This window comes from Helianthus annuus, chromosome 13, assembly GCF_002127325.2.
Source record: "Helianthus annuus cultivar XRQ/B chromosome 13, HanXRQr2.0-SUNRISE, whole genome shotgun sequence".
In the NCBI taxonomy this organism is placed as follows: Eukaryota; Viridiplantae; Streptophyta; class Magnoliopsida; order Asterales; family Asteraceae; genus Helianthus; species Helianthus annuus.
Genome location: NC_035445.2, coordinates 147196902 through 147222342, shown reverse-complemented (window position 1 = coordinate 147222342; position 25441 = coordinate 147196902). Strand labels below are relative to the sequence as shown.

General features: G+C 37.5%; 1 protein-coding gene across 1 annotated transcript; it reads left to right on the top strand.

Annotated features, from left to right (window-relative positions):
- The first annotated feature begins 17700 nt into the window (after positions 1–17700).
- On the top strand, positions 17701–24354 carry LOC110899663 (vesicle-associated protein 1-1). The gene is made up of 8 exons (XM_022146553.2): positions 17701–17873; positions 17996–18066; positions 18401–18482; positions 19132–19247; positions 20531–20665; positions 20792–20836; positions 22459–22536; positions 24037–24354. Exons 1-8 carry the CDS (start codon positions 17822–17824, stop codon positions 24145–24147), a joined length of 690 nt encoding a protein of 229 aa, XP_022002245.1. The 5' UTR covers positions 17701–17821; the 3' UTR covers positions 24148–24354.
- Positions 24355–25441: the final 1087 nt, after the last annotated feature.

Sequence of the window (25441 nt, the reverse complement as noted above, 5' to 3'; positions counted from 1 at the left end):
CCGACGGAGATGCAGGAACTGAAGAAACAATTGGACGAACTTCTTGACAAGGGTTTTATAGAACCTAGTTCCTCGCCATGGGGAGCACCGGTGTTGTTTGTCAAGAAGAAAGACGGATCGATGCGTATGCGCATTGATTACCGAGAATTGAACAAAGTTATGATTAAAAATCGGTACCCACTACCGAGAATCGATGATCTGTTCGATCAACTTCAAGGAGCTCGATTCTTTTCTAAGATCGATTTACGTTCCAGATATCTTCAACTGAAAGTACAGGAAGAAGACATTCTTAAAACTGCTTTCAGAACAAGGTACAACCATTATGAATTTACAGTCATGCCATTTGGTCTAACCAATGCCCCAGCCTCATTTATGGACATCATGAACAGGATATGTAAACCATACCTGGATAAATTCATAATTGTCTCTATAGATGATATTCTAATTTACTCAAAGAGTAAAAAGGATCATGCACAGCATCTGCATACACTTCTGACATTGTTGAGAAAAGAAAAGCTTTATGCTAAATTCTCGAAATGTGAATTTTGGTTACAAGAAGTGCAATTCCTTGGACATCTGATTAATCATGAAGGAATTCATGTGGATCCCACAAAGATCGAGGTAATTACTAAATGGAAAGTCCCTGAATCACCAACGAAAGTAAGGAGTTTTCTTGGATTGGCAGGATATTATAGACGGTTTATCCAAGATTTCTCTAGGATAGCCATACCATTAACCAAACTGACCTGTAAATCAATTAAGTTTGAATGGGGACCAAAACAGGAAGAAACCTTTAGGATTCTTAAGCAAAGGTTAACCAACGCACCCATACTCACATTACCAGAAGGAACTGAAGACTTTATAGTCTCTTGTGATGCGTCTAAGTTAGGTTATGGATGTGTGTTAATGCAACGTCAAAAGGTTAGCCTATGCCTCTAGACAACTTAAGAAACATTAAGAGAATTACACAACCCATGATCTAGAGTTAGGAGCCATAGTTTTTGCCCTTAAGATTTGGAGACACTATCTTTATGGTAATAAGTTTGTTGTCTTCACAGATCATAAGAGTTTAAGATATATTTTTAGGCAAAAGGAATTAAATATGAGACAGAGAAGATGGATGGAAATTCTTAGTGATTATGATTGTGTTATCCAGTATCATGCAGGAAAAGCTAATGTAGTAGCTGATGATTTAAGTCGAAAGTATCATGAAAAGCCGAAACGAATACGCTCTCTTAGATTAAATCTGCAGATAGATTTAAATGAGCAAATTAGAGAGATACAGGAAACATCAATCAAGGATGGTGCTGAAGAATTAAAAGGAATGATTAAGGAATTAGAACAAGGAGCAGATGGAATTTGGAAGTTCCATAAGAAAAAGGATGTGGATACCTAAACAAGCAAACATACGCCACTGAATTCTAGAAGAAGCTATAAGTCTAAGTATATGATACACCCCGGTAGTGATAAGATGTATCAAGATCTAAGAAAGAATTTCTGGTGGATAGGAATGAAAAAGGATATAGTAAACTATGTTACTAAATGTCTAACATGTTCACAGGTTAAAGCCGAACATCAGAAACCCTCCGGGTTATTACAGCAATTAGAAATGCCAATATGGAAAAGAGAATTGATAACAGTGGACTTTGATGGAGAGGGTGAAACCCGAGCGTTAGAGTGTCTAAATATCATGTCTTATGTGCGTTTGATGTGTTTATTTGCTTAGAATGAAGTAACTATGAGATTTTGGTGAGTCGCAGGTAAAGCGCGTTTCATGTCTTATGGCGCCGTTGCCGGGGAGGCGTGCGCAAAGTGCTTAGTGTTAAGTTCTAGTTTAGTTAAATATCCAAAAATCCAAAAATAGTGTCTTTTTAGTTTGTTCTGTTTTGTTCGGATTTACGTGAGGTTTTCTTGTTTTTGTTTGTGCAGGTGATCTAGTAAGTGTATGCATCATACTCGGAATTCCGGGAAGTCATCACCATTAGTGTTCGACCCAGAGATCGAGAGAACAGTAAAGCATACAAAACGAGTACTACATCGTGAGAACAAGATTCTACAATCACCTAGACCAATATCTAAAGCAATGGAGAACTTAGCAACACCGGAGAAACAACCCGCAACTTCACAACCACAACAATTCTCGCCAACACCTACCCAACCTTCACCAAACACTACTATACCACCACCAACACAATCTACACAACCTACTTCTACATCTCCAGTACCATCATTCTCAACCTTTTTCCCAAACTTTGATAACAATCAACCAACTTCCACCCAAACAACATCTCTTCAACACCCAACTACGACCCAGACTGTTAATTTACAGCAGTAATCTCCTTACGTTAGAATCATTCCTGATGACACTCCATTACCGAGTCAAACTCAAGCACCTAATGCAACATCAATTCCGCCAGCCGTTCGACCAGTTATTTCACAGCAAAGTCAGCCAATGCCAAATCTTCATCGATCAACCATCTATGATCAAGGAAATAACTCAGGTGATTTTGATGATGGCTATGAGGAATATGATAACTACATGGGTCAAAACGAGAGACAAGTGGTTAACACGGGTAGCTATGAGAGGCAAACAGTCGGATTGGGTGCGGCCGAGATAGTCAATCAAGGGAACGTAGGGTATCAACAATATGTGCAACCAATGCCTATACAACAGATGCCACAACAATATCATCAACCTGACCCACTCAATCAGCAGCCTGCTCCGAGAAGGCCGGTAGTGGACATTCCATTACCACCACCGGCACCTCAGATGCAGGGTCAGGCAAGACCGCTGCCACGAAATTTACACCGACCGGTGATTTTACCGGAAGGAATTCCACGTCGAAATAATCAAGGTCCAGTTCGAGGTATAGAGAGCCACTTCAGGCCTGCTATAGTTAACAACCCATCACCGGTTGTGATCCCGCAATTACAAGGAGGGCGGTCATTCGAAGTTCGAACGCAATCAATATCCAGTCTGCCTAAGTTTCATGGTCACGCACATGAAGAACCATATCTACACATTGCTGCATATGATGCACGTTGCAACACAATCAGCAGCCAAGGTTTCTCAGTTGATGATGTGAAATTGGTACTTTTCCAATTCACACTTGAAGACAAAGCGCAGCAATGGTTTCATTCGCTGCCATCAGCTTCGATCTTCACATGGGGCGAAATGCAGCAACAATTCTTAGACGAATTTTATACTCATCTGCGTACTAACAATGCAAGGAAGGATATTCGAGGGTTTCGACAACAGCCCGGTGAGTTATTTCACGAAGCGTTCAATCGTTTCAAAATGATGCTCAAGAATTGTCCACATCATGAGATATATTTGTGGGAGCTTATTAATACATTCCACGAAGGCCTAACAGATGAAGATGCTAGGGATGTAAATTCAATATCCAATGGTACTTTTGGAATGAATTACGAAGAGGATGATTGGGAATATTTGGAAAGAACCGCAAGGGCGTCAAAACGCAAGGCTCAATCTTCTAGAAGTACACGACAATCGGTAGTGAGAGCGGTGGACAATCCACCAGATTTTAGTGGACAATACCCGTTGTGCGGTCATTGTGGGGATATAGGGCACATCGCTGATCAGTGCCCTAATATAATTGGTAAGCAGGATGATGTGAATATGTTGCAAAGTAGTGGGAACAGGTATTCGGGTTCCCAAGGCAACAATCAGTATTACCAGCCCCGAAATCAAAATAACTATCAGAGGGAAAATAACGTCGGTTATCAAAGGAACTACCAGCAAGGTAATGGTCAGGTGAATAATGATATGATGGAGATGTTGAAAGCAATTCAACTTGATTTACAAAATCAAAGGATTGAATTGAAAAATCTTGCTCAAAAGGATGAGATGCGAGATAAAGCCGTTCAGTCATTAACCACACAAATGGCCCAACTTGCAACCGATGTGAAGGAGTTGAAACAGCAAAACGGGAAGCTTCCCAGTGACACTCAAACGAACCCCAAGCACGGGAAGAATATACCAGTCAGCGGGGTAAGTTTCGTTCCTAAAATCAATTTGAATGATAAATTTTTAACTTCTTCTGTTTCTCATGTGATTGCAGGTTTAAGTGGCGCAAATGAGGATGGAGATGGGTGTGACTCAGGAGAGCCGGTTGTCCCGATTCGAGTGGGAAAGTTCAAAATCCACAAGGCATTGTTGGATTATGGAGCTGGGATGAGTGTTCTTCCCGGTAGCCTATATGACCAGTACGACTTTGGTCCGTTACACGCAATTGATCAAATGGCCATGTTTGCGGATGCGAGTTTAAGGCAACCTCGAGGGGTTGTAAAGGATGTGGTAATTCAGCTCGGCGAGTTCTACTACTCGGTCGATTTTATGGTGGTTGATTATGCAACCACACCGACCTACGCACAACCGAAGGTAATTTTGGGTCGCCCGTTTCTGTATACAGCAAATGCACAAATCGACTGCAGGAATGGGATGGTAATTTTAAGTTATAAGAATCGTAAGCTGTATTTCAATGTATTTTTAAAATCTATTGCTTATGATCTTCTGAATGATGTGAGTCCCACAGGTGCTACTAATGAGATTGGTTCGAGTGGAGGTAATTTTTGCAGGTCTGAGTTAACGAATAATGGAAGGCAGGTGAACAAGACAGCTGTGAGAGGAAGAGCAATTGCAGAAAAACCACCCGATGGTGGGAGTGAGTGGGGCAACAAGGCTGAGGTTGAACTCAACTGGCGTGGAGCTGCGAACCTTCCACAAGATTGGACGAGGATGTATGGAGAGAAATGGGGAGGCAAGCGTTCAGATGAACCTCCCTGAGTACATCAGGTACGGTCTGGCTGAAGACCTAAAACTTAGCGCTCTCGGGAGGCAGCCCGAGGATGTAAAGTATTGTATTTCGTTTTGGTTCGTTTGGTGTGTTGTGTTTTGACAGGTTTCTACGCATTTATCTTCGCGGAGGCAATGATTCAAGTGTGGGGATGTTTTGCAACATCCCCGATGAGACATCATAAAATCCTATATTGAATGCGTATTTTCCGGTCTTGATCGCAGCAGTTACACCGCTACAGACACTCACTTGTTTCTGATCAGGTGCATGTGTTTCTCTATCCTGTTTTGGTTTGTTTTTGTTTTTGGTGGGTGTTAAAACTTTAGTGTGTTTAGTTATTTGTTTTAAGAGTTAGCCGTTTGGTTTGTTTGGTTGGATTTCCGGGGACATTTTAAAAGCACCATACATTGGGGACAATGTATCCCAAGTGTGGGGATGTGGGAGCCCAGGAAGGGATTTGTGAATAAAGCTTTGAAACGATTGAAAGTGGTTGAAATCGATGAAAATGAAAAAATTGAAAATTTTGAGAATTTTGAAAATTTTTCATCGCCTTAAACAAGCTAATTGGATACGAAAACCTGAAGTTTCAACCACTAATAGGCTTCTTATCGGTAGTAGACTAGATTAGTCCCTTGTCATGGTTGTCCCTTTAAGTTTCATGAGAGTAGGTTTGACAAGTGTTTTTATAGAAAATGGTTGAAAAGAGATGTCTATCTAGGGGTAACATGTTTTAATTGCATATGCTACATGTCGTTAACCTTTTTACCCTTTCTTGGTGAGATCTTGAGCCTGTAGACGGATAGGATACATTATATGGATTCATTTGTTGAGTACAAGCTACGTGTTATTCTGTGTTAGAACTTGTATGATTCGATACATGCTGAGACTGTGGGTTTGACATGTGCACATATATGATAAAGGCATTAGGATTTCCCTTTACACCTTTGTGTTTGTGTTTCTCTTGTGTTGGTCACCAATTTCCCTTAGTAGCCCTGTTGAGCCTAACTACCTTTCGTTTGTTCCCCCATTATCTATTGTGAAAAACCGACCGTGATGATATTGTTATGAAAAAAAAATGAAAAGAAAGAAAAAAAAAGAGAAAAGAAAGAAAAAAAAAGTATTATTATGTTCGTGTTAAATAAATGGGTCGAAAATCACCCAAAGTGTTAGTAGTATTGTGAATAAGTTGTCATGGTTTGGTATATTCGTTGTGTTCGCCATATAAATACAAAAAGCCAAAAATATTTCTTACCTTCACCCTTAACCCAAAACCCGAAAGTCCTTTTGATCTGTGTCATGTTAGATGATACGGTGGAGGTGTGATTGTCATACAAGCCTATAATTGCAGGATTTCATGTTTGCTTTTTGGAGTGTTTATATACTAGCACATTACGCGCTAGTCCAGATATTAACCCGAGAGGAGAGTACATTGTGAGGGGTATGTAGCATGTGTTTAATTGTAAACATGTTAGTTTTAGATAGACAAGTCTTGAGCTTTGAAATTGCATCAGTTACTTGTCAGACTGTCAATCTCGATTGTGTCAGTCTATGGGATAGGTATGACTTGGGACTGAACAGGTTGAACCGGTTAAGGGAGTTTAGAGGTGTTGTTGCTATGGTGATTAGTTCTAGTTGGTTTGCTTGGGGACAAGCAAAGGCAAGTGTGGGAATGTGATGGAGAGGGTGAAACCCGAGCGTTAGAGTGTCTAAATATCATGTCTTATGTGCGTTTGATGTGTTTATTTGCTTAGAATGAAGTAACTATGAGATTTTGGTGAGTCGCAGGTAAAGCGCGTAATTCGATGCATTTACGGTGATTAAAGATGAAGTTACAAGCATTGGATGGGATGTTGCAGCTCAAGAATGAATGTCGAAGCTTGTTCGGGTGATATAAAGGCTCACGAGTGAAAGGAGTGTGAAAAAGCAAAGTTCAGGGACTAATTCGGTACTTTATGAAAGTTGTGTGGAGCTTAGATATGCAAAAAAAAATCAAGGAGTAATAAAGTTCGAGGGTCATTTGGCAATTAATGGAAAGTTATAATATAGTGAACATGTGAGAAATGAAGAAACAAACTAGAAGGGGCCAATATGTAAGTTGTTGAAAGATGTTACGTAGAAAGGCAAGGAACAGAGATCACAAACTGTAAGCTATGGTTTCTGTTCGTAGCTTACGAGTTGTTTGTGCCATTTGGAATTTTGGGACAGAAATTTCACACTGTAAGCTACGAGTTACAACTCGTAGCTTACGGTTTGGTAACAATGTTTGGGCAGAATTTTTAAAACGTAGCCTACGAGGCGTTAGAGTGTCTAAATATCATGTCTTATGTGCGTTTGATGTGTTTATTTGCTTAGAATGAAGTAACTATGAGATTTTGGTGAGTCGCAGGTAAAGCGCGTAATTCGATGCATTTACGGTGATTAAAGATGAAGTTACAAGCATTGGATGGGATGTTGCAGCTCAAGAATGAATGTCGAAGCTTGTTCGGGTGATATAAAGGCTCACGAGTGAAAGGAGTGTGAAAAAGCAAAGTTCAGGGACTAATTCGGTACTTTATGAAAGTTGTGTGGAGCTTAGATATGCAAAAAAAAATCAAGGAGTAATAAAGTTCGAGGGTCATTTGGCAATTAATGGAAAGTTATAATATAGTGAACATGTGAGAAATGAAGAAACAAACTAGAAGGGGCCAATATGTAAGTTGTTGAAAGATGTTACGTAGAAAGGCAAGGAACAGAGATCACAAACTGTAAGCTATGGTTTCTGTTCGTAGCTTACGAGTTGTTTGTGCCATTTGGAATTTTGGGACAGAAATTTCACACTGTAAGCTACGAGTTACAACTCGTAGCTTACGGTTTGGTAACAATGTTTGGGCAGAATTTTTAAAACGTAGCCTACGAGTTGAGTTGTAGCCTACGACTTGGAAAGAAAAAAAAAATAAAACGCATGTGAGGATTTGGGGCCCACGAGTTTGAATGGACGGCTAGGATTACGTGAGAGGAGATACTAGGTTTGAAAAAGAAAAAAAGTCAACAGAGGGCAGCCGTCAATTTCTTTGTTTTTGTTGGGTTGGAAGCCGTGATTGAGGACATCATCATCACATCGTACAACAACTTTTGAGAAGAGAATCATTCATCATCAGAAAAAGAAAGGAACATTTATTTCTTTTGGGGAGAGAGCCGCACACATCATCTCGATCATCATCAATTGTTTTTAACACACAAGTTGTTATCATTATTTTTATTATATTATAATTAAGATGATGATTTCAATTGTTATTCAAGTGTGTGAAGTTCAACCAACCAATATGAGCGGCTAGTCTTTTATGGTTTCCTCTAGATGGAGGGTTTTTGTAAGTTAACGGATTTTATTTGTTTAGTGACAATCGTTTGACTCAGTGATCTAAGCATTCGATGCTTTTCACTTGTGATTTAGTTGATTAATTGTAATCGATTGCATTTGCTTAACCTTAGTCTTTGATCATTCAGTTCCCGAGAGTTCTAGTAATTGGGATATATTTGCTATGGGATTAGGGTTGGTAATTGTGATTGGTAACCACTAGATAACCTCCCGTTATGTATTGACCGGAGTACTTAGTCTTTGGTTATCACAATTAGTTGACTAGGTTAGTCCACTTATGTCTATGTAAGTGTTCGATTAAACACATAATTGAAGTTAACGGCAAAACCTGAAATCTGGAGGAACCATTGTTCTTCCTATTGATTTAAATCTCTCTTTTAGTTCGTAATTTTTAAATAATCAATCAAATCCAACAATTGAGTTTTACTTTTTACTAGTAGTTAATTAAAACTGAGCATTACACACTTTCCACAACCTCCTCTGGATTCGATACCCTGCTTATTCTATACTAATAGTTTAAATAGGTTTTTGCATGTCCATAACGACAGACATCAAAATGGCGCCGTTGCCGGGGAGGCGTGCGCAAAGTGCTTAGTGTTAAGTTCTAGTTTAGTTAAATATCCAAAAATCCAAAAATAGTGTCTTTTTAGTTTGTTCTGTTTTGTTCGGATTTACGTGAGGTTTTCTTGTTTTTGTTTGTGCAGGTGATCTAGTAAGTGTATGCATCATACTCGGAATTCCGGGAAGTCATCACCATTAGTGTTCGACCCAGAGATCGAGAGAACAGTAAAGCATACAAAACGAGTACTACATCGTGAGAACAAGATTCTACAATCACCTAGACCAATATCTAAAGCAATGGAGAACTTAGCAACACCGGAGAAACAACCCGCAACTTCACAACCACAACAATTCTCGCCAACACCTACCCAACCTTCACCAAACACTACTATACCACCACCAACACAATCTACACAACCTACTTCTACATCTCCAGTACCATCATTCTCAACCTTTTTCCCAAACTTTGATAACAATCAACCAACTTCCACCCAAACAACATCTCTTCAACACCCAACTACGACCCAGACTGTTAATTTACAGCAGTCGTCTCCTTACGTTAGAATCATTCCTGATGACACTCCATTACCGAGTCAAACTCAAGCACCTAATGCAACATCAATTCCGCCAGCCGTTCGACCAGTTATTTCACAGCAAAGTCAGCCAATGCCAAATCTTCATCGATCAACCATCTATGATCAAGGAAATAACTCAGGTGATTTTGATGATGGCTATGAGGAATATGATAACTACATGGGTCAAAACGAGAGACAAGTGGTTAACACGGGTAGCTATGAGAGGCAAACAGTCGGATTGGGTGCGGCCGAGATAGTCAATCAAGGGAACGTAGGGTATCAACAATATGTGCAACCAATGCCTATACAACAGATGCCACAACAATATCATCAACCTGACCCACTCAATCAGCAGCCTGCTCCGAGAAGGCCGGTAGTGGACATTCCATTACCACCACCGGCACCTCAGATGCAGGGTCAGGCAAGACCGCTGCCACGAAATTTACACCGACCGGTGATTTTACCGGAAGGAATTCCACGTCGAAATAATCAAGGTCCAGTTCGAGGTATAGAGAGCCACTTCAGGCCTGCTATAGTTAACAACCCATCACCGGTTGTGATCCCGCAATTACAAGGAGGGCGGTCATTCGAAGTTCGAACGCAATCAATATCCAGTCTGCCTAAGTTTCATGGTCACGCACATGAAGAACCATATCTACACATTGCTGCATATGATGCACGTTGCAACACAATCAGCAGCCAAGGTTTCTCAGTTGATGATGTGAAATTGGTACTTTTCCAATTCACACTTGAAGACAAAGCGCAGCAATGGTTTCATTCGCTGCCATCAGCTTCGATCTTCACATGGGGCGAAATGCAGCAACAATTCTTAGACGAATTTTATACTCATCTGCGTACTAACAATGCAAGGAAGGATATTCGAGGGTTTCGACAACAGCCCGGTGAGTTATTTCACGAAGCGTTCAATCGTTTCAAAATGATGCTCAAGAATTGTCCACATCATGAGATATATTTGTGGGAGCTTATTAATACATTCCACGAAGGCCTAACAGATGAAGATGCTAGGGATGTAAATTCAATATCCAATGGTACTTTTGGAATGAATTACGAAGAGGATGATTGGGAATATTTGGAAAGAACCGCAAGGGCGTCAAAGCGCAAGGCTCAATCTTCTAGAAGTACACGACAATCGGTAGTGAGAGCGGTGGACAATCCACCAGATTTTAGTGGACAATACCCGTTGTGCGGTCATTGTGGGGATATAGGGCACATCGCTGATCAGTGCCCTAATATAATTGGTAAGCAGGATGATGTGAATATGTTGCAAAGTAGTGGGAACAGGTATTCGGGTTCCCAAGGCAACAATCAGTATTACCAGCCCCGAAATCAAAATAACTATCAGAGGGAAAATAACGTCGGTTATCAAAGGAACTACCAGCAAGGTAATGGTCAGGTGAATAATGATATGATGGAGATGTTGAAAGCAATTCAACTTGATTTACAAAATCAAAGGATTGAATTGAAAAATCTTGCTCAAAAGGATGAGATGCGAGATAAAGCCGTTCAGTCATTAACCACACAAATGGCCCAACTTGCAACCGATGTGAAGGAGTTGAAACAGCAAAACGGGAAGCTTCCCAGTGACACTCAAACGAACCCCAAGCACGGGAAGAATATACCAGTCAGCGGGGTAAGTTTCGTTCCTAAAATCAATTTGAATGATAAATTTTTAACTTCTTCTGTTTCTCATGTGATTGCAGGTTTAAGTGGCGCAAATGAGGATGGAGATGGGTGTGACTCAGGAGAGCCGGTTGTCCCGATTCGAGTGGGAAAGTTCAAAATCCACAAGGCATTGTTGGATTATGGAGCTGGGATGAGTGTTCTTCCCGGTAGCCTATATGACCAGTACGACTTTGGTCCGTTACACGCAATTGATCAAATGGCCATGTTTGCGGATGCGAGTTTAAAGCAACCTCGAGGGGTTGTAAAGGATGTGGTAATTCAGCTCGGCGAGTTCTACTACTCGGTCGATTTTATGGTGGTTGATTATGCAACCACACCGACCTACGCACAACCGAAGGTAATTTTGGGTCGCCCGTTTCTGTATACAGCAAATGCACAAATCGACTGCAGGAATGGGATGGTAATTTTAAGTTATAAGAATCGTAAGCTGTATTTCAATGTATTTTTAAAATCTATTGCTTATGATCTTCTGAATGATGTGAGTCCCACAGGTGCTACTAATGAGATTGGTTCGAGTGGAGGTAATTTTTGCAGGTCTGAGTTAACGAATAATGGAAGGCAGGTGAACAAGACAGCTGTGAGAGGAAGAGCAATTGCAGAAAAACCACCCGATGGTGGGAGTGAGTGGGGCAACAAGGCTGAGGTTGAACTCAACTGGCGTGGAGCTGCGAACCTTCCACAAGATTGGACGAGGATGTATGGAGAGAAATGGGGAGGCAAGCGTTCAGATGAACCTCCCTGAGTACATCAGGTACGGTCTGGCTGAAGACCTAAAACTTAGCGCTCTCGGGAGGCAGCCCGAGGATGTAAAGTATTGTATTTCGTTTTGGTTCGTTTGGTGTGTTGTGTTTTGACAGGTTTCTACGCATTTATCTTCGCGGAGGCAATGATTCAAGTGTGGGGATGTTTTGCAACATCCCCGATGAGACATCATAAAATCCTATATTGAATGCGTATTTTCCGGTCTTGATCGCAGCAGTTACACCGCTACAGACACTCACTTGTTTCTGATCAGGTGCATGTGTTTCTCTATCCTGTTTTGGTTTGTTTTTGTTTTTGGTGGGTGTTAAAACTTTAGTGTGTTTAGTTATTTGTTTTAAGAGTTAGCCGTTTGGTTTGTTTGGTTGGATTTCCGGGGACATTTTAAAAGCACCATACATTGGGGACAATGTATCCCAAGTGTGGGGATGTGGGAGCCCAGGAAGGGATTTGTGAATAAAGCTTTGAAACGATTGAAAGTGGTTGAAATCGATGAAAATGAAAAAATTGAAAATTTTGAGAATTTTGAAAATTTTTCATCGCCTTAAACAAGCTAATTGGATACGAAAACCTGAAGTTTCAACCACTAATAGGCTTCTTATCGGTAGTAGACTAGATTAGTCCCTTGTCATGGTTGTCCCTTTAAGTTTCATGAGAGTAGGTTTGACAAGTGTTTTTATAGAAAATGGTTGAAAAGAGATGTCTATCTAGGGGTAACATGTTTTAATTGCATATGCTACATGTCGTTAACCTTTTTACCCTTTCTTGGTGAGATCTTGAGCCTGTAGACGGATAGGATACATTATATGGATTCATTTGTTGAGTACAAGCTACGTGTTATTCTGTGTTAGAACTTGTATGATTCGATACATGCTGAGACTGTGGGTTTGACATGTGCACATATATGATAAAGGCATTAGGATTTCCCTTTACACCTTTGTGTTTGTGTTTCTCTTGTGTTGGTCACCAATTTCCCTTAGTAGCCCTGTTGAGCCTAACTACCTTTCGTTTGTTCCCCCATTATCTATTGTGAAAAACCGACCGTGATGATATTGTTATGAAAAAAAAATGAAAAGAAAGAAAAAAAAAGAGAAAAGAAAGAAAAAAAAGTATTATTATGTTCGTGTTAAATAAATGGGTCGAAAATCACCCAAAGTGTTAGTAGTATTGTGAATAAGTTGTCATGGTTTGGTATATTCGTTGTGTTCGCCATATAAATACAAAAAGCCAAAAATATTTCTTACCTTCACCCTTAACCCAAAACCCGAAAGTCCTTTTGATCTGTGTCATGTTAGATGATACGGTGGAGGTGTGATTGTCATACAAGCCTATAATTGCAGGATTTCATGTTTGCTTTTTGGAGTGTTTATATACTAGCACATTACGCGCTAGTCCAGATATTAACCCGAGAGGAGAGTACATTGTGAGGGGTATGTAGCATGTGTTTAATTGTAAACATGTTAGTTTTAGATAGACAAGTCTTGAGCTTTGAAATTGCATCAGTTACTTGTCAGACTGTCAATCTCGATTGTGTCAGTCTATGGGATAGGTATGACTTGGGACTGAACAGGTTGAACCGGTTAAGGGAGTTTAGAGGTGTTGTTGCTATGGTGATTAGTTCTAGTTGGTTTGCTTGGGGACAAGCAAAGGCAAGTGTGGGAATGTGATGGAGAGGGTGAAACCCGAGCGTTAGAGTGTCTAAATATCATGTCTTATGTGCGTTTGATGTGTTTATTTGCTTAGAATGAAGTAACTATGAGATTTTGGTGAGTCGCAGGTAAAGCGCGTAATTCGATGCATTTACGGTGATTAAAGATGAAGTTACAAGCATTGGATGGGATGTTGCAGCTCAAGAATGAATGTCGAAGCTTGTTCGGGTGATATAAAGGCTCACGAGTGAAAGGAGTGTGAAAAAGCAAAGTTCAGGGACTAATTCGGTACTTTATGAAAGTTGTGTGGAGCTTAGATATGCAAAAAAAAATCAAGGAGTAATAAAGTTCGAGGGTCATTTGGCAATTAATGGAAAGTTATAATATAGTGAACATGTGAGAAATGAAGAAACAAACTAGAAGGGGCCAATATGTAAGTTGTTGAAAGATGTTACGTAGAAAGGCAAGGAACAGAGATCACAAACTGTAAGCTATGGTTTCTGTTCGTAGCTTACGAGTTGTTTGTGCCATTTGGAATTTTGGGACAGAAATTTCACACTGTAAGCTACGAGTTACAACTCGTAGCTTACGGTTTGGTAACAATGTTTGGGCAGAATTTTTAAAACGTAGCCTACGAGTTGAGTTGTAGCCTACGACTTGGAAAGAAAAAAAAAATAAAACGCATGTGAGGATTTGGGGCCCACGAGTTTGAATGGACGGCTAGGATTACGTGAGAGGAGATACTAGGTTTGAAAAAGAAAAAAAGTCAACAGAGGGCAGCCGTCAATTTCTTTGTTTTTGTTGGGTTGGAAGCCGTGATTGAGGACATCATCATCACATCGTACAACAACTTTTGAGAAGAGAATCATTCATCATCAGAAAAAGAAAGGAACATTTATTTCTTTTGGGGAGAGAGCCGCACACATCATCTCGATCATCATCAATTGTTTTTAACACACAAGTTGTTATCATTATTTTTATTATATTATAATTAAGATGATGATTTCAATTGTTATTCAAGTGTGTGAAGTTCAACCAACCAATATGAGCGGCTAGTCTTTTATGGTTTCCTCTAGATGGAGGGTTTTTGTAAGTTAACGAATTTTATTTGTTTAGTGACAATCGTTTGACTCAGTGATCTAAGCATTCGATGCTTTTCACTTGTGATTTAGTTGATTAATTGTAATCGATTGCATTTGCTTAACCTTAGTCTTTGATCATTCAGTTCCCGAGAGTTCTAGTAATTGGGATATATTTGCTATGGGATTAGGGTTGGTAATTGTGATTGGTAACCACTAGATAACCTCCCGTTATGTATTGACCGGAGTACTTAGTCTTTGGTTATCACAATTAGTTGACTAGGTTAGTCCACTTATGTCTATGTAAGTGTTCGATTAAACACATAATTGAAGTTAACGGCAAAACCTGAAATCTGGAGGAACCATTGTTCTTCCTATTGATTTAAATCTCTCTTTTAGTTCGTAATTTTTAAATAATCAATCAAATCCAACAATTGAGTTTTACTTTTTACTAGTAGTTAATTAAAACTGAGCATTACACACTTTCCACAACCTCCTCTGGATTCGATACCCTGCTTATTCTATACTAATAGTTTAAATAGGTTTTTGCATGTCCATAACGACAGACATCAAAATGGCGCCGTTGCCGGGGAGGCGTGCGCAAAGTGCTTAGTGTTAAGTTCTAGTTTAGTTAAATATCCAAAGAGAGGACCAGAATACAATTAGGAACTCGAATCAGAAATGCAAGGGAAATATCCACACCTGTTCCAGTAGATCTCGAGGACGAGATTTAAATCAAGGTGGGGAGGATATAACAACCCTCAAAAACACCCCTGACTCCCCTACCGTCTTAAAATATACCCCGTATAGGAGAAACGGGCCTAAAATACCTTAATATTTATAAAAATCAAATAAAAACAAGTAATAGGGGTTCTCGCGGGCCGCGACCCAATCACCCCAAGTCTGTCGCGGGGCGCGACACTTGATTACTTGCCGGACACCCAACTAGCCACGTGTCCCTTTCGTGTCAAGTCTACTACGTTGAGCTGCCAAGGCTATGCCTAATCTACCTCCCTCGCGGGCAACGAAGAAGAGAGCAGAAGCGGTCGCGGGCCGCGAGCCGCCTTCGGTCAGGCTATAAATAGAGGCCTTCGACCTCATTTGCAAAACGTTCAGAATTTTCTTTTCTCTCTCAATTCTCTAGTAGTCTAAACTCTTGGGTATTATACCCCTAATAAGCGAAGCTCTGCCTCGTTGTAAGTATTATAACCCCCGATCACATATTTGTTACCCTACCCGATTGATCTAGGGCTCTATAACGCATGTCAAGGCTCTTTCTGACTCAGTCGTTGGAGTTCTGTCTCGTGTTGTACGGTTAACGTGATTTGGGTTATCTTACTAACACGTGTGCATTGTTTAATTTTGATAGATAATCATCAGGAGAATCACCAGGAAGCTATAGTAATATCACCTAAGTCAACAATGTGAGTACGTCTATTTTTTTTTTTAAATCTTTTTGTAAAAGCCTCAAATGTTTTCAATTATACTTAACAGTGATCGAGTCTATGTATTCTACAATTACTGCCCGTATGTTGGGGTTTTGTATACATTATTTGAAATCCGTTACTATTGGACAAAGAGTTAGCCAATGAGTAATATGACCCACAAGTCAGGATTGACAGTACTGAATGAGTAACTGTGTAGATATAAACATTGTAATCACTCTCAATACTGTAAAGTTATAAAAGCTGTTTTGATTAAACTGGGATGCACTCGCCAGTATTTCTTACTGATAAAACCTTTTAAAACACGTTTCAGGTAAATTAGCGTGAATCCAAATAGAAGCCAGTTGGAGAGCACTGAAGGCTTAAAGTTGTGGCTATAGAAGTTACCTAAATAAAAATGAGTTTATGTTTTCAATAATTAGGGTTTACCCATACGAATGTATTGTCAAAATAAGACTTGGATTTTATCCCATTTATTATTATAAAATTTTGGTGTTTAACTCTGATAAAAATATTTCCTAACTACGGTCCTGATGTATTCCGCTGCCAAATTAATAAACACCGATACCACCCGCTCTGAGAATGTCCCGTGGCCGCCCACTCCCGAGGCAGGGGTGGGGGGCTGCGACATTACCCTTCTCAGACCCTACCTTTGCTTTGCTATTGGTGGGATTTACTAAGTATGATAATGATGATGATTTTTTTAGATGTTCTAATTCTATTGCCAATCCCACCCCCACCCCCCCCCCAAAAAAAATTGTTATTTCTTTTAATTTACCAATATTCTCCCCTAAATTGTAGCAAGACGTGTGCGTAGATGATCGAGTTTGAACAATCTTTTCAACAATTAATCTTATTATACAAGGTACATACTTGCTGATTTCGTAGTTATATACTTGATTTTTTTTTCAAATTCCGATAAGCAAATGAAAACACAAAAGACAAATCACTGTTTCAAAAATTCTGCCGTTAGAATACGAACGAACAATAACACATATTTTCAACAGTTTTTCTCCAGATACAACAAATTGAAAAACAACAAGATGCTATAATCTATATAACATAATTAAAATAATGAAACATATGATGACGTAATCAAATCATATCATTCCGAACTTTCTCGACGGAAGCCTCCGTCTTCTCCCACTTCACCAAAACCACACAAAACGAAATAGACGAACATAAACGATTACACAACAACTTAAGTGAAATTATTATTTAATTGACATGTGTAAGACTAGTGACAGTGCTACGATTTCAGTGAACCGGTGCTACGATTTCAGTGAACCTTCGAGTCATCAATTAGAATTCTCCTCCGGTTATGTAAACATTACCTAAGTATTCTATTCTAGCCACATAGCGCAAACACCCTACTAGTAATAAACAATATATTATTATTAGGCTTCACCATTTTCTACCCATCACCTTTTTTTAAAGGTGTGAATTATTCGTGAATATCGAGAAGTCTAGCATACGTTGTCTTAACCGGATCCGCGCTAGAGACCCCACTCGCACAATAGATTCCCAATTTAAACCCTTTAGTGAGAAACTCATATCACTCAGACTCGAACTTGAGATCTGAAAAAAAAAACCTCACCCGAACTTATCATAGATGGAACTTAAATACCCGTAACAAAGTAGTGGTTTCTACCCGCCACCTAATAAATAAAAGTTAATAACATTAATATAATAATAAAAGTGGTTAATATCAAAAGTCAAGCTAACACCAACCTCGATCACTCCGTTTCACATCTCTCGACTCATCCAACAAATAAAAACACCCTTTTCTGTCACAACCCCCATTTCACTCTCTCTCTCTCTCTCTCTCTAGATTTGCATTCGCTATTTTGTAATCAAACTCTGCATCGATTGAAGAAATGAGTACGGGCGAACTCGTCAGCATCGATCCTCTAGACCTCAAATTCCCTTGTAAGTCCTTCCGATCCCATCACCCTATTCCATACCCACCTTTAATTAATTAATTAATTAATTATTCCAATCTAAATCATGACTTTTGTTTGTTTGTGCTCTGTTTTTGTTCGATGAATTAGTTGAATTAAACAAACAGATCAATTCTTCGCTTCAGTTAACGAATAAGACGGATCAACATGTCGGATTCAAGGTACAATTTTGCAGCTTTCTGATTGTTGTTATTATTATTTTAATTTTGTATGATTATGTTACGATCTGATTGTGGGATTGTGGATTTGGATTTTGGGTTTTGAATCATTTGTGGGATGTATGCATGATCTGTTTCTTGTTTTTTTTTTTTTTTTTTTGGGAATTTTAATGCAAATTATTATTCAGGTTAAGGTACAATTTTGCAGTTTTTTCTTTAATAATGTATAATTAGGTTACGAACTGATTCTGGGTTTGGATTTTAGGTTTTGAATCTTTAGTGTGATGCATATATGATCTGTTTTTTTTTTTTTATTTTAATGCAAATTATTGTTCAGGTTAAGACTACGAATCCGAAGAAGTATTGTGTTCGTCCCAACACCGGAGTTGTTTCACCTAAATCAACATGTGAAATTATAGGTGACATTCTTTTTTTTTTTTTTTTTTTTTTTTTTTTTTTTTTTTTTGTAATTTAGCTTTTCTATTTGATATGTGGTTGCGGGAAATTACTAATTTTAATCCACATGCCTCGAAAAGTTGTGTGAAATCACCATTAAGGCTATTAGTTGGGGCCACTAGAGTGCTTATTTGATCATTATGAGAGAATTAAGCTTAAGCACTTTTAAGTAATGGGTTAAAAAGGTTATCATAGTTAATGAGCAATCCCCGTCATCTCTTAATTGAGTTTAAGCTATTGGTCACGAAGATAAATGAAAATGTATGGTGCATTTTAAATATTAATTGAATTAGTTTCAAAAAGTTTTAAGATTAACCGAACTGCTTAACGTGTCTGTTTAAGCATTCACTTAATGAGGAGTGCTAAACGGGCCGTGCCCGCTGGTTTAACCCAACACAAACCCGAATATTGTGTACTTGTGTCGAACACATGAACCCGAAAGAAATGTGTATTCGTGGGCTCATACGAACACGACCAGTTTAGACGTTAATTTTGGTTATAAGTTATAACTCAAAGCTAACTTTTCTCATAGACCGTAGACGTTGAAATTGTTGTTGTTGTTATTATTATTATTATTATTTTAGTTTTGTTATAATTTTGGCTTTACTATAGTAACAATGCAAGCTCAGAAGGAGGCTCCTCCAGACATGCAATGTAAAGACAAGTTTCTCCTTCAGAGTGTAACTGTAGGCTCAGGAGCAACCACAAAGGATATTACCCCTGAATTGGTAAGAGCATGCTCCCGTTTTATTGTTGCATTTTTCTTGTTTGACTGGTCAACAATTTAGATCCAAGTAATGATCTTGGTTTTAAAATGTACAAGGCTCACAAAAGCAATAGGGTCTTGAGTCAAGGCGCAAAAGCGCATCGCTGCACGTACGCGAAGCGCAATATATTTATATATTTTCATTTACCCAATACTTATATATTAATAAGCTCTGTATATTATTTAAGATATAAATAACCTATATGTACAACATTCTAGTGCACAAAAATGTATATAATTAATAGAAATAAACCACTCATTGTATAAATAAATATATGTAGTTATGGTTATAAATAAATGTACTACATAAGCATTTTAAATTTTATTAATGCAATTAAATGGAACATGTTCCCATACACGTATTTGCTTATAAATTAATTTTTTTTGAACTACTTATAAACTATAATGCTTATATGAAAATAAATGCATCATTAGTTTTATGTAACACAGCTAATTGATAATTGGTAACGTTAACCATTTCCCAATACACGTTTCATTCTGGATTAAAAGAGTGCGCCCTAGGCGCAAAGCGCAACGTGTATTGGGAAATAGTTAAAGGTAACAGTTATCAATAAAATGTATATTCCATAGAACTAATGTTGCATTTATTTTCATAGAAGCAATACAGTTTATAAGTAGCTGTTAAAAAAAATTAAATTTTCAAGTAATCACGTGTATGAGAACATGTTTCATTTATTTGCATTTATAATATCTAAATTGCTTATGAACTACATTTATTAAAAATAAACTATATATATATATATTTATTTATTTATTTATATATATTATGTGTTTTTTTATTAATTATATACTTCATATACTTTTTGCGCGCTAGAATGTTGTATGTATAGCTTTTTAGATTATACATATAGGTTATTTATATCTTAAATCATATATAGAGCTTATTTATATGTAAGTTTTGGGTAACTGAAAATATAAATGTATGAAAAATAAATAAAAATTTATATAAATATATTGCGCCCCGCGTACTTGAAATTCTGTGCTTTGCGCCTCGGCTCAAGACCCTATCGCTTTTGTGAGCATTGCGCTTTTTAAAACAAATATTTGTATTGTAAGAATGTGAAAAGAAGTTTGTTAGAAGTAGAGTTGGTCCAACAACGATTTTTGAAGTCTAGTGATCAAATTAGAAATTAACTGAAAGTAAGTTGCTGTTTATTGATATTTTCTTGTAATAACATTTTGAGCAGTTAAAGTATGTTTACTTTATAATCGTTTGTGTAACAGTTTAGTAAAGATTCCGGGAATACCGTAGAAGAATGCAAATTGAGAGTGGTATATGTTCCTGCAACCCAATCAACTTCAATCGTTGCTCAAGGAGCAGAGCCGGTGTTACCATCTAATGGTCCAAGTGGCGCTGAGGTTGGTTTCAATTCATCAATATCATTATTGTTTTTTTTTTTTTTTTTTTTTTTTTTTTTTTTTTTTTTTTTTTTTATGTTTGACCATATTTTTAAAAGTGCTTATTTTTGTTTTTTATGCTTGCAGGTTTCAAGAGCATATGTAGATTCCAATGACAAGTCCTCCTCTGAGGTGAGTTAATATATATTGAAAACAATTTTTTAGTTTTTTTAGGTAGCAAATCACTAGTTAAAATTATTGGCATAATGTAACATTTGACAGAGTCATAATCACTATTTTTAAATAGATCACCGGTTTTTATTACACCAAATGTAACAAACTTCAATGTTTTTTTAGAGTAAACTGCCAAAATGGTCCCTGAGGTTTGGGCACTTTGCTACTTTAGTCCAAAACTAAAACCTTTTGAATCTGGGTCCATGTGGTTTCAATTTTGTTGCCATTTGCATCCACAATTAAAATCTGGTTAGATTTTTCAGTTAACATCCAACTTTTTTGTCTTTTTCCTCCCTTTAATGAAGGGCAAAATGGTCTTTTAACGTTTTATTATTTGTTTGTAACGAACTATGTTCGTTTTACCATTTCCTGTAATGATTTTTTGTTCTGTTACCATTGCAACTGACCTGCTATACTCGGGACATAGGTGATATGTCAACGTTTTTCCCCGGTTATAGCAGATTAATCATTTTAAATGGTAATGAGATAAATTTAATGGTAAAAAAAGTTCAATACAGCAATGATATATGTGTAAAAGTTTGTTATACTTTGGTGTGACGAAGTTGCTTAAAGCTGTAAGGATAGTTGTGGAATTTTACATTGTACATGGTTTTTGTTTTTTACAAATTACCGTTCTTGTGAAAATGCCAAGAAGACCTTACAATACGTAAGAATTGAGTAGTTAAAAGACAAATTTTGGAATAAAAATGTAAAAAAAAAAATAGGAGAATTGGCCTGTAATAATCTCATATATATTGGCCATTAATAATCGCACCTCAGAATATTCCCCCACCAGTCCCACTTTCACCTATTTTTCCTACAATGGTCCCCCCGTTAAAAAACGTAACGGAGTTAAGCTTTTTTTCCAAATTACAAACAGATTTTTTAGGGCTTTTGATCAGAACGATGACACGAGTCCATTAATGTAAATCTTACTTTGAAATGGTGCTCCAAGTGACTTGATTTTGGTTAATTGGAAATTTAAACACCCGAATTTAAGCGCCGTTTTCTGGTTTTCATCGTTTGGAGCACCGTTTCGAGGTAAGTTTTACATCAATGGACTCGTATCGTCATTCTAATCAAAAGCCCTAAAAATCTGTTTGTAATTTGGAAAAAAGCTTAACTCTGTTAAGTTTTTTTAATGGGGGACCATTGTAGGAAAAATAGGTGAAAGGTGGGACTAGTGGGGGGAATATTCTGAGGTGAGATTATTAATGGCCAATAAGGTGTAGGTGGGATTATTACAGGCCAATTTCCCAAAAAAATATAATTGTAGTTGATACCCTTTCTTTACAATTTCTTACTTTTAGAAAATGTTATGTGTTCTTTATCATGTGTAGTCGATGACCAACTTTATTTGCCAATTATCATGTGTTACTTACTATATGACCATTAACAATAATCATGTGTCGTGTTGCTGCAACTTGCTGTTGGTAGTAGTTATCTATTCGTTTTGGTTACTCGGTGTTTTTTCGTTTAAGAGTCCTACATGCATACCGGAACGTGATTGTGGGTCCCATTCACGTCAAAGGACCGTAAACGTTTTAGTTGAATTAACCGTGCTCATGTATTTTTTTCAGGTGAGAGCTCTCATATCAAAGTTGACTGACGAGAAGAATGCTGCTATTGAGCAAAGTAAGAGAATTCAACAAGAATTGGTGAGAGACCTCTTTTCCCTTGTGCTTATTACTAGCAGAAATTTTGTCTTTTACTTCATAAACGGGTCAAATCAACAAATTTAGTTGAAAGAGTGAACATGTCAAATGCGTGGAACGGGCTGAAAGTCATTCAAACTTTGAGGTCTAATTCTAATGAGTAAATTGCCATTTTAGGGTCCCTGAGGTTTGACTAAAATTGCCACTTTAGTCCAAATAGTTTTTTTCTTGCCATTTTAGTCCAAATAGTTTTGTTTTCTGCCATTTTAGTCCTTGACTTTTGTCATTTTTTGCCATTTTCATCGAGTTAACTAAATTCTTTTAATGGAGTTAGTGGGTTGGATGAAAATGGCAAAAATGACAAAAGTCGGAGACTAAAATGGCAGAAAACAGAACTATTTGGACTAAAATGGCAAGAAAAAAACTATTTGGACTAAAGTGGCAATTTTGGTTAAACCTCAGGGACTAAAATGACAAAAGTCGGAGACCAAAATGGCAGAAAACAGAACTATTTGGACTAAAATGGCAAGAAAAAAACTATTTGGACTAAAGTGGCAATTTTGGTCAAACCTCAGGGACTAAAATGACAATTTACTCAATTCTAATGCACACAATCTCCTAAATTGTTTCTTTAAAGCATTAGATTAGAACTGTAATTATATTGTTTTGTAATCATAATCAACTATAAAAGATTATACAAATGACATGTTTGAAACAGAACCTGTCATAGTTGTCAGTAGCGGTCGCTATAGCGTATAGGTCAAAGGTCGCTACAGGGTATGTAGCCATAAATAGCGTGATTTCAGTTTTTCATATATTAATAGCGATCAAATATAGCTATAGAATAGTTGGATTTTTTTTTGTTAAATATACATGTAAAATAGTATATATACCAGGGTATTAGGGTATTTTGATATAATATACATATAAAAATTTTAAATTTTTTTTCTTGTTTTTTTTTTGAACGGCCAACAAACTCAATCCCGAGCACTCTCGGGACACCCACTGGACAAACGGAGTACTCCGAGAGTAACCCGAGTCCACCACCAATTCCGGGGAAAACCCGGTAACCCACCCGCCCGTAGGCGCGGCGGTGAAATTACCGGTAAAACCCGTTTGGCTCAAGGATCCATCCCAAGTTTCCCTGGGTCTCCTATCATTGCCCACCAATGCCTCACTCTGCACCAAGTGGGAGTCGAACCTGCATCTCTCAAGAGAAATGCAAACCCTCCACCACTTGAACTAGAGATCATTGGTTAATTCTTTTTTTTTTCTAGTGTTTCGCCATTTACTAAATAGCACCTGCTATTTATCGCTATTCGTTATGTAGCATAAAGGTACCTTGTCGCTATTCGCCATTAACAACTATGGAAAACCTGTTTGACTATTTACCCAACCCTCCCGAGTCTCTAGATGACCCGACCATCTTTCTATCTCTACAATACATCTTATATTAGTCTTTGTTTCTTGTGAACTAACTAGCACTTTGGTTGCAACGTATAGGAACTTTTGAGGCGCCGAAGCAACAAAAGCCAAGGGGGTGGTGCATCTTTGATCTTGGTCATTGTTGTTGGCTTGATTGGCTTGATTCTTGGGTACATCTTGAAGAAATAATGATATTTGACTAGTTGAAATTTATGTTTCTTTTTTCTTTTGATGGTCATAAGTTCATAATTCATGTAGGAAAGGGAAAAAAATCATTAGTGGTTTGTTTAAATTTTCTTTTTCTTTAAAGGTAGTGTAATGACAATAGAAGAGAAACTTAGGGTGTGTTTGGTTTGTGGAGTTTAATTAAAGTGGAATTTGACTTCTGTTTCTCAATGTGTTTTGGTTGATAGAATTTGTTGGAAGTGGAATTTGAATACTTAAATTCATTGTTATACTTAATAATATTATATTGTATTAAAAATATGAAATTATAATTTGTTATATCTATTTATATTTTTATATTACTAAAATATACAGGGTTTATCAAAATTTTTAATTTACTTACTAGTGATGGTGTCAATGTATTGTCAAGATCAGTCTTAGAAAAAAAAAACATTTAGAGTAAGAAGGGGTCTGAATCATTAAGTGCTGAAGTAGTAAGCGGTCTGTATTATTAAGAATTTGTATAATGTTTAACGGTTCAGAGACAAATGTCTGATCAATTTAGATAAGAGGTCTTAACCATTTAAACTCAGTATAATACTTAACCATTAAGACATTTACTTGTGAAACAAACAATCTGAATCATTAAGTATTGAACCAGTAAGAGACTTGAACCATTAAAAAATCATTAAAAGCTAAACAAAGAGTGCCTTAAAAAACTAGTACGAAATGGCGTAACTTAAATATGGGTTTAAAAGAGTGTAGTGGGTGTTAGCCCCACTCCACCTCAACATGGTAACGTCTCATACACCACAACCCTTTGTTATATAATAATTCTTTGATGCATATTCTTGCTTAGGGACGCTTCTTTTCATGAATAAATGAAAATATTACTTTTCAATTTCTGAAAATCTTATTTTTAGGTGCGGTCTTACTCAGGAAGAATTTATATAAACCAATTATTCAATCATTCCTTTAACTTTCTGGGTTATCGTTTAAGTGTGTGTCTAAACTTTTCAATGGTACTCGGCATGGATGCAAAAGTCGTTAGGCGCTCCCTAGTCGGTAGACCGGGGAGTTGAGAGTACTCGGTCTAGGCGGAGAGTACTCGGGGAGTACTCGGACATGTTAAAATTATAAAGAAATTACTTTTTGGAGATTAAATATATGTCAAATAACACAAATTTACTAATATTTATAACAAAATACGTGAAAATGATATTCATTCTTTAATATGATAGAAATAGAAATTATGTTTTATTATTATTTAAGTCAAACTAGACCCGAGTTGACCTACTAGATCCAATTCTGGCCGAGG

Coding starts and splice junctions, on each gene's coding strand:
- LOC110899663 (XM_022146553.2), top strand. CDS start 17,822: ATGAGTACGGGCGAACTCGTCAGCATCGATCCTCTAGACCTCAAATTC. Junction 20,837..22,458: donor ATGACAAGTCCTCCTCTGAG/GTGAGTTAATAT, acceptor TATTTTTTTCAG/GTGAGAGCTCTCATATCAAA. Junction 22,537..24,036: donor AGAGAATTCAACAAGAATTG/GTGAGAGACCTC, acceptor TGCAACGTATAG/GAACTTTTGAGGCGCCGAAG.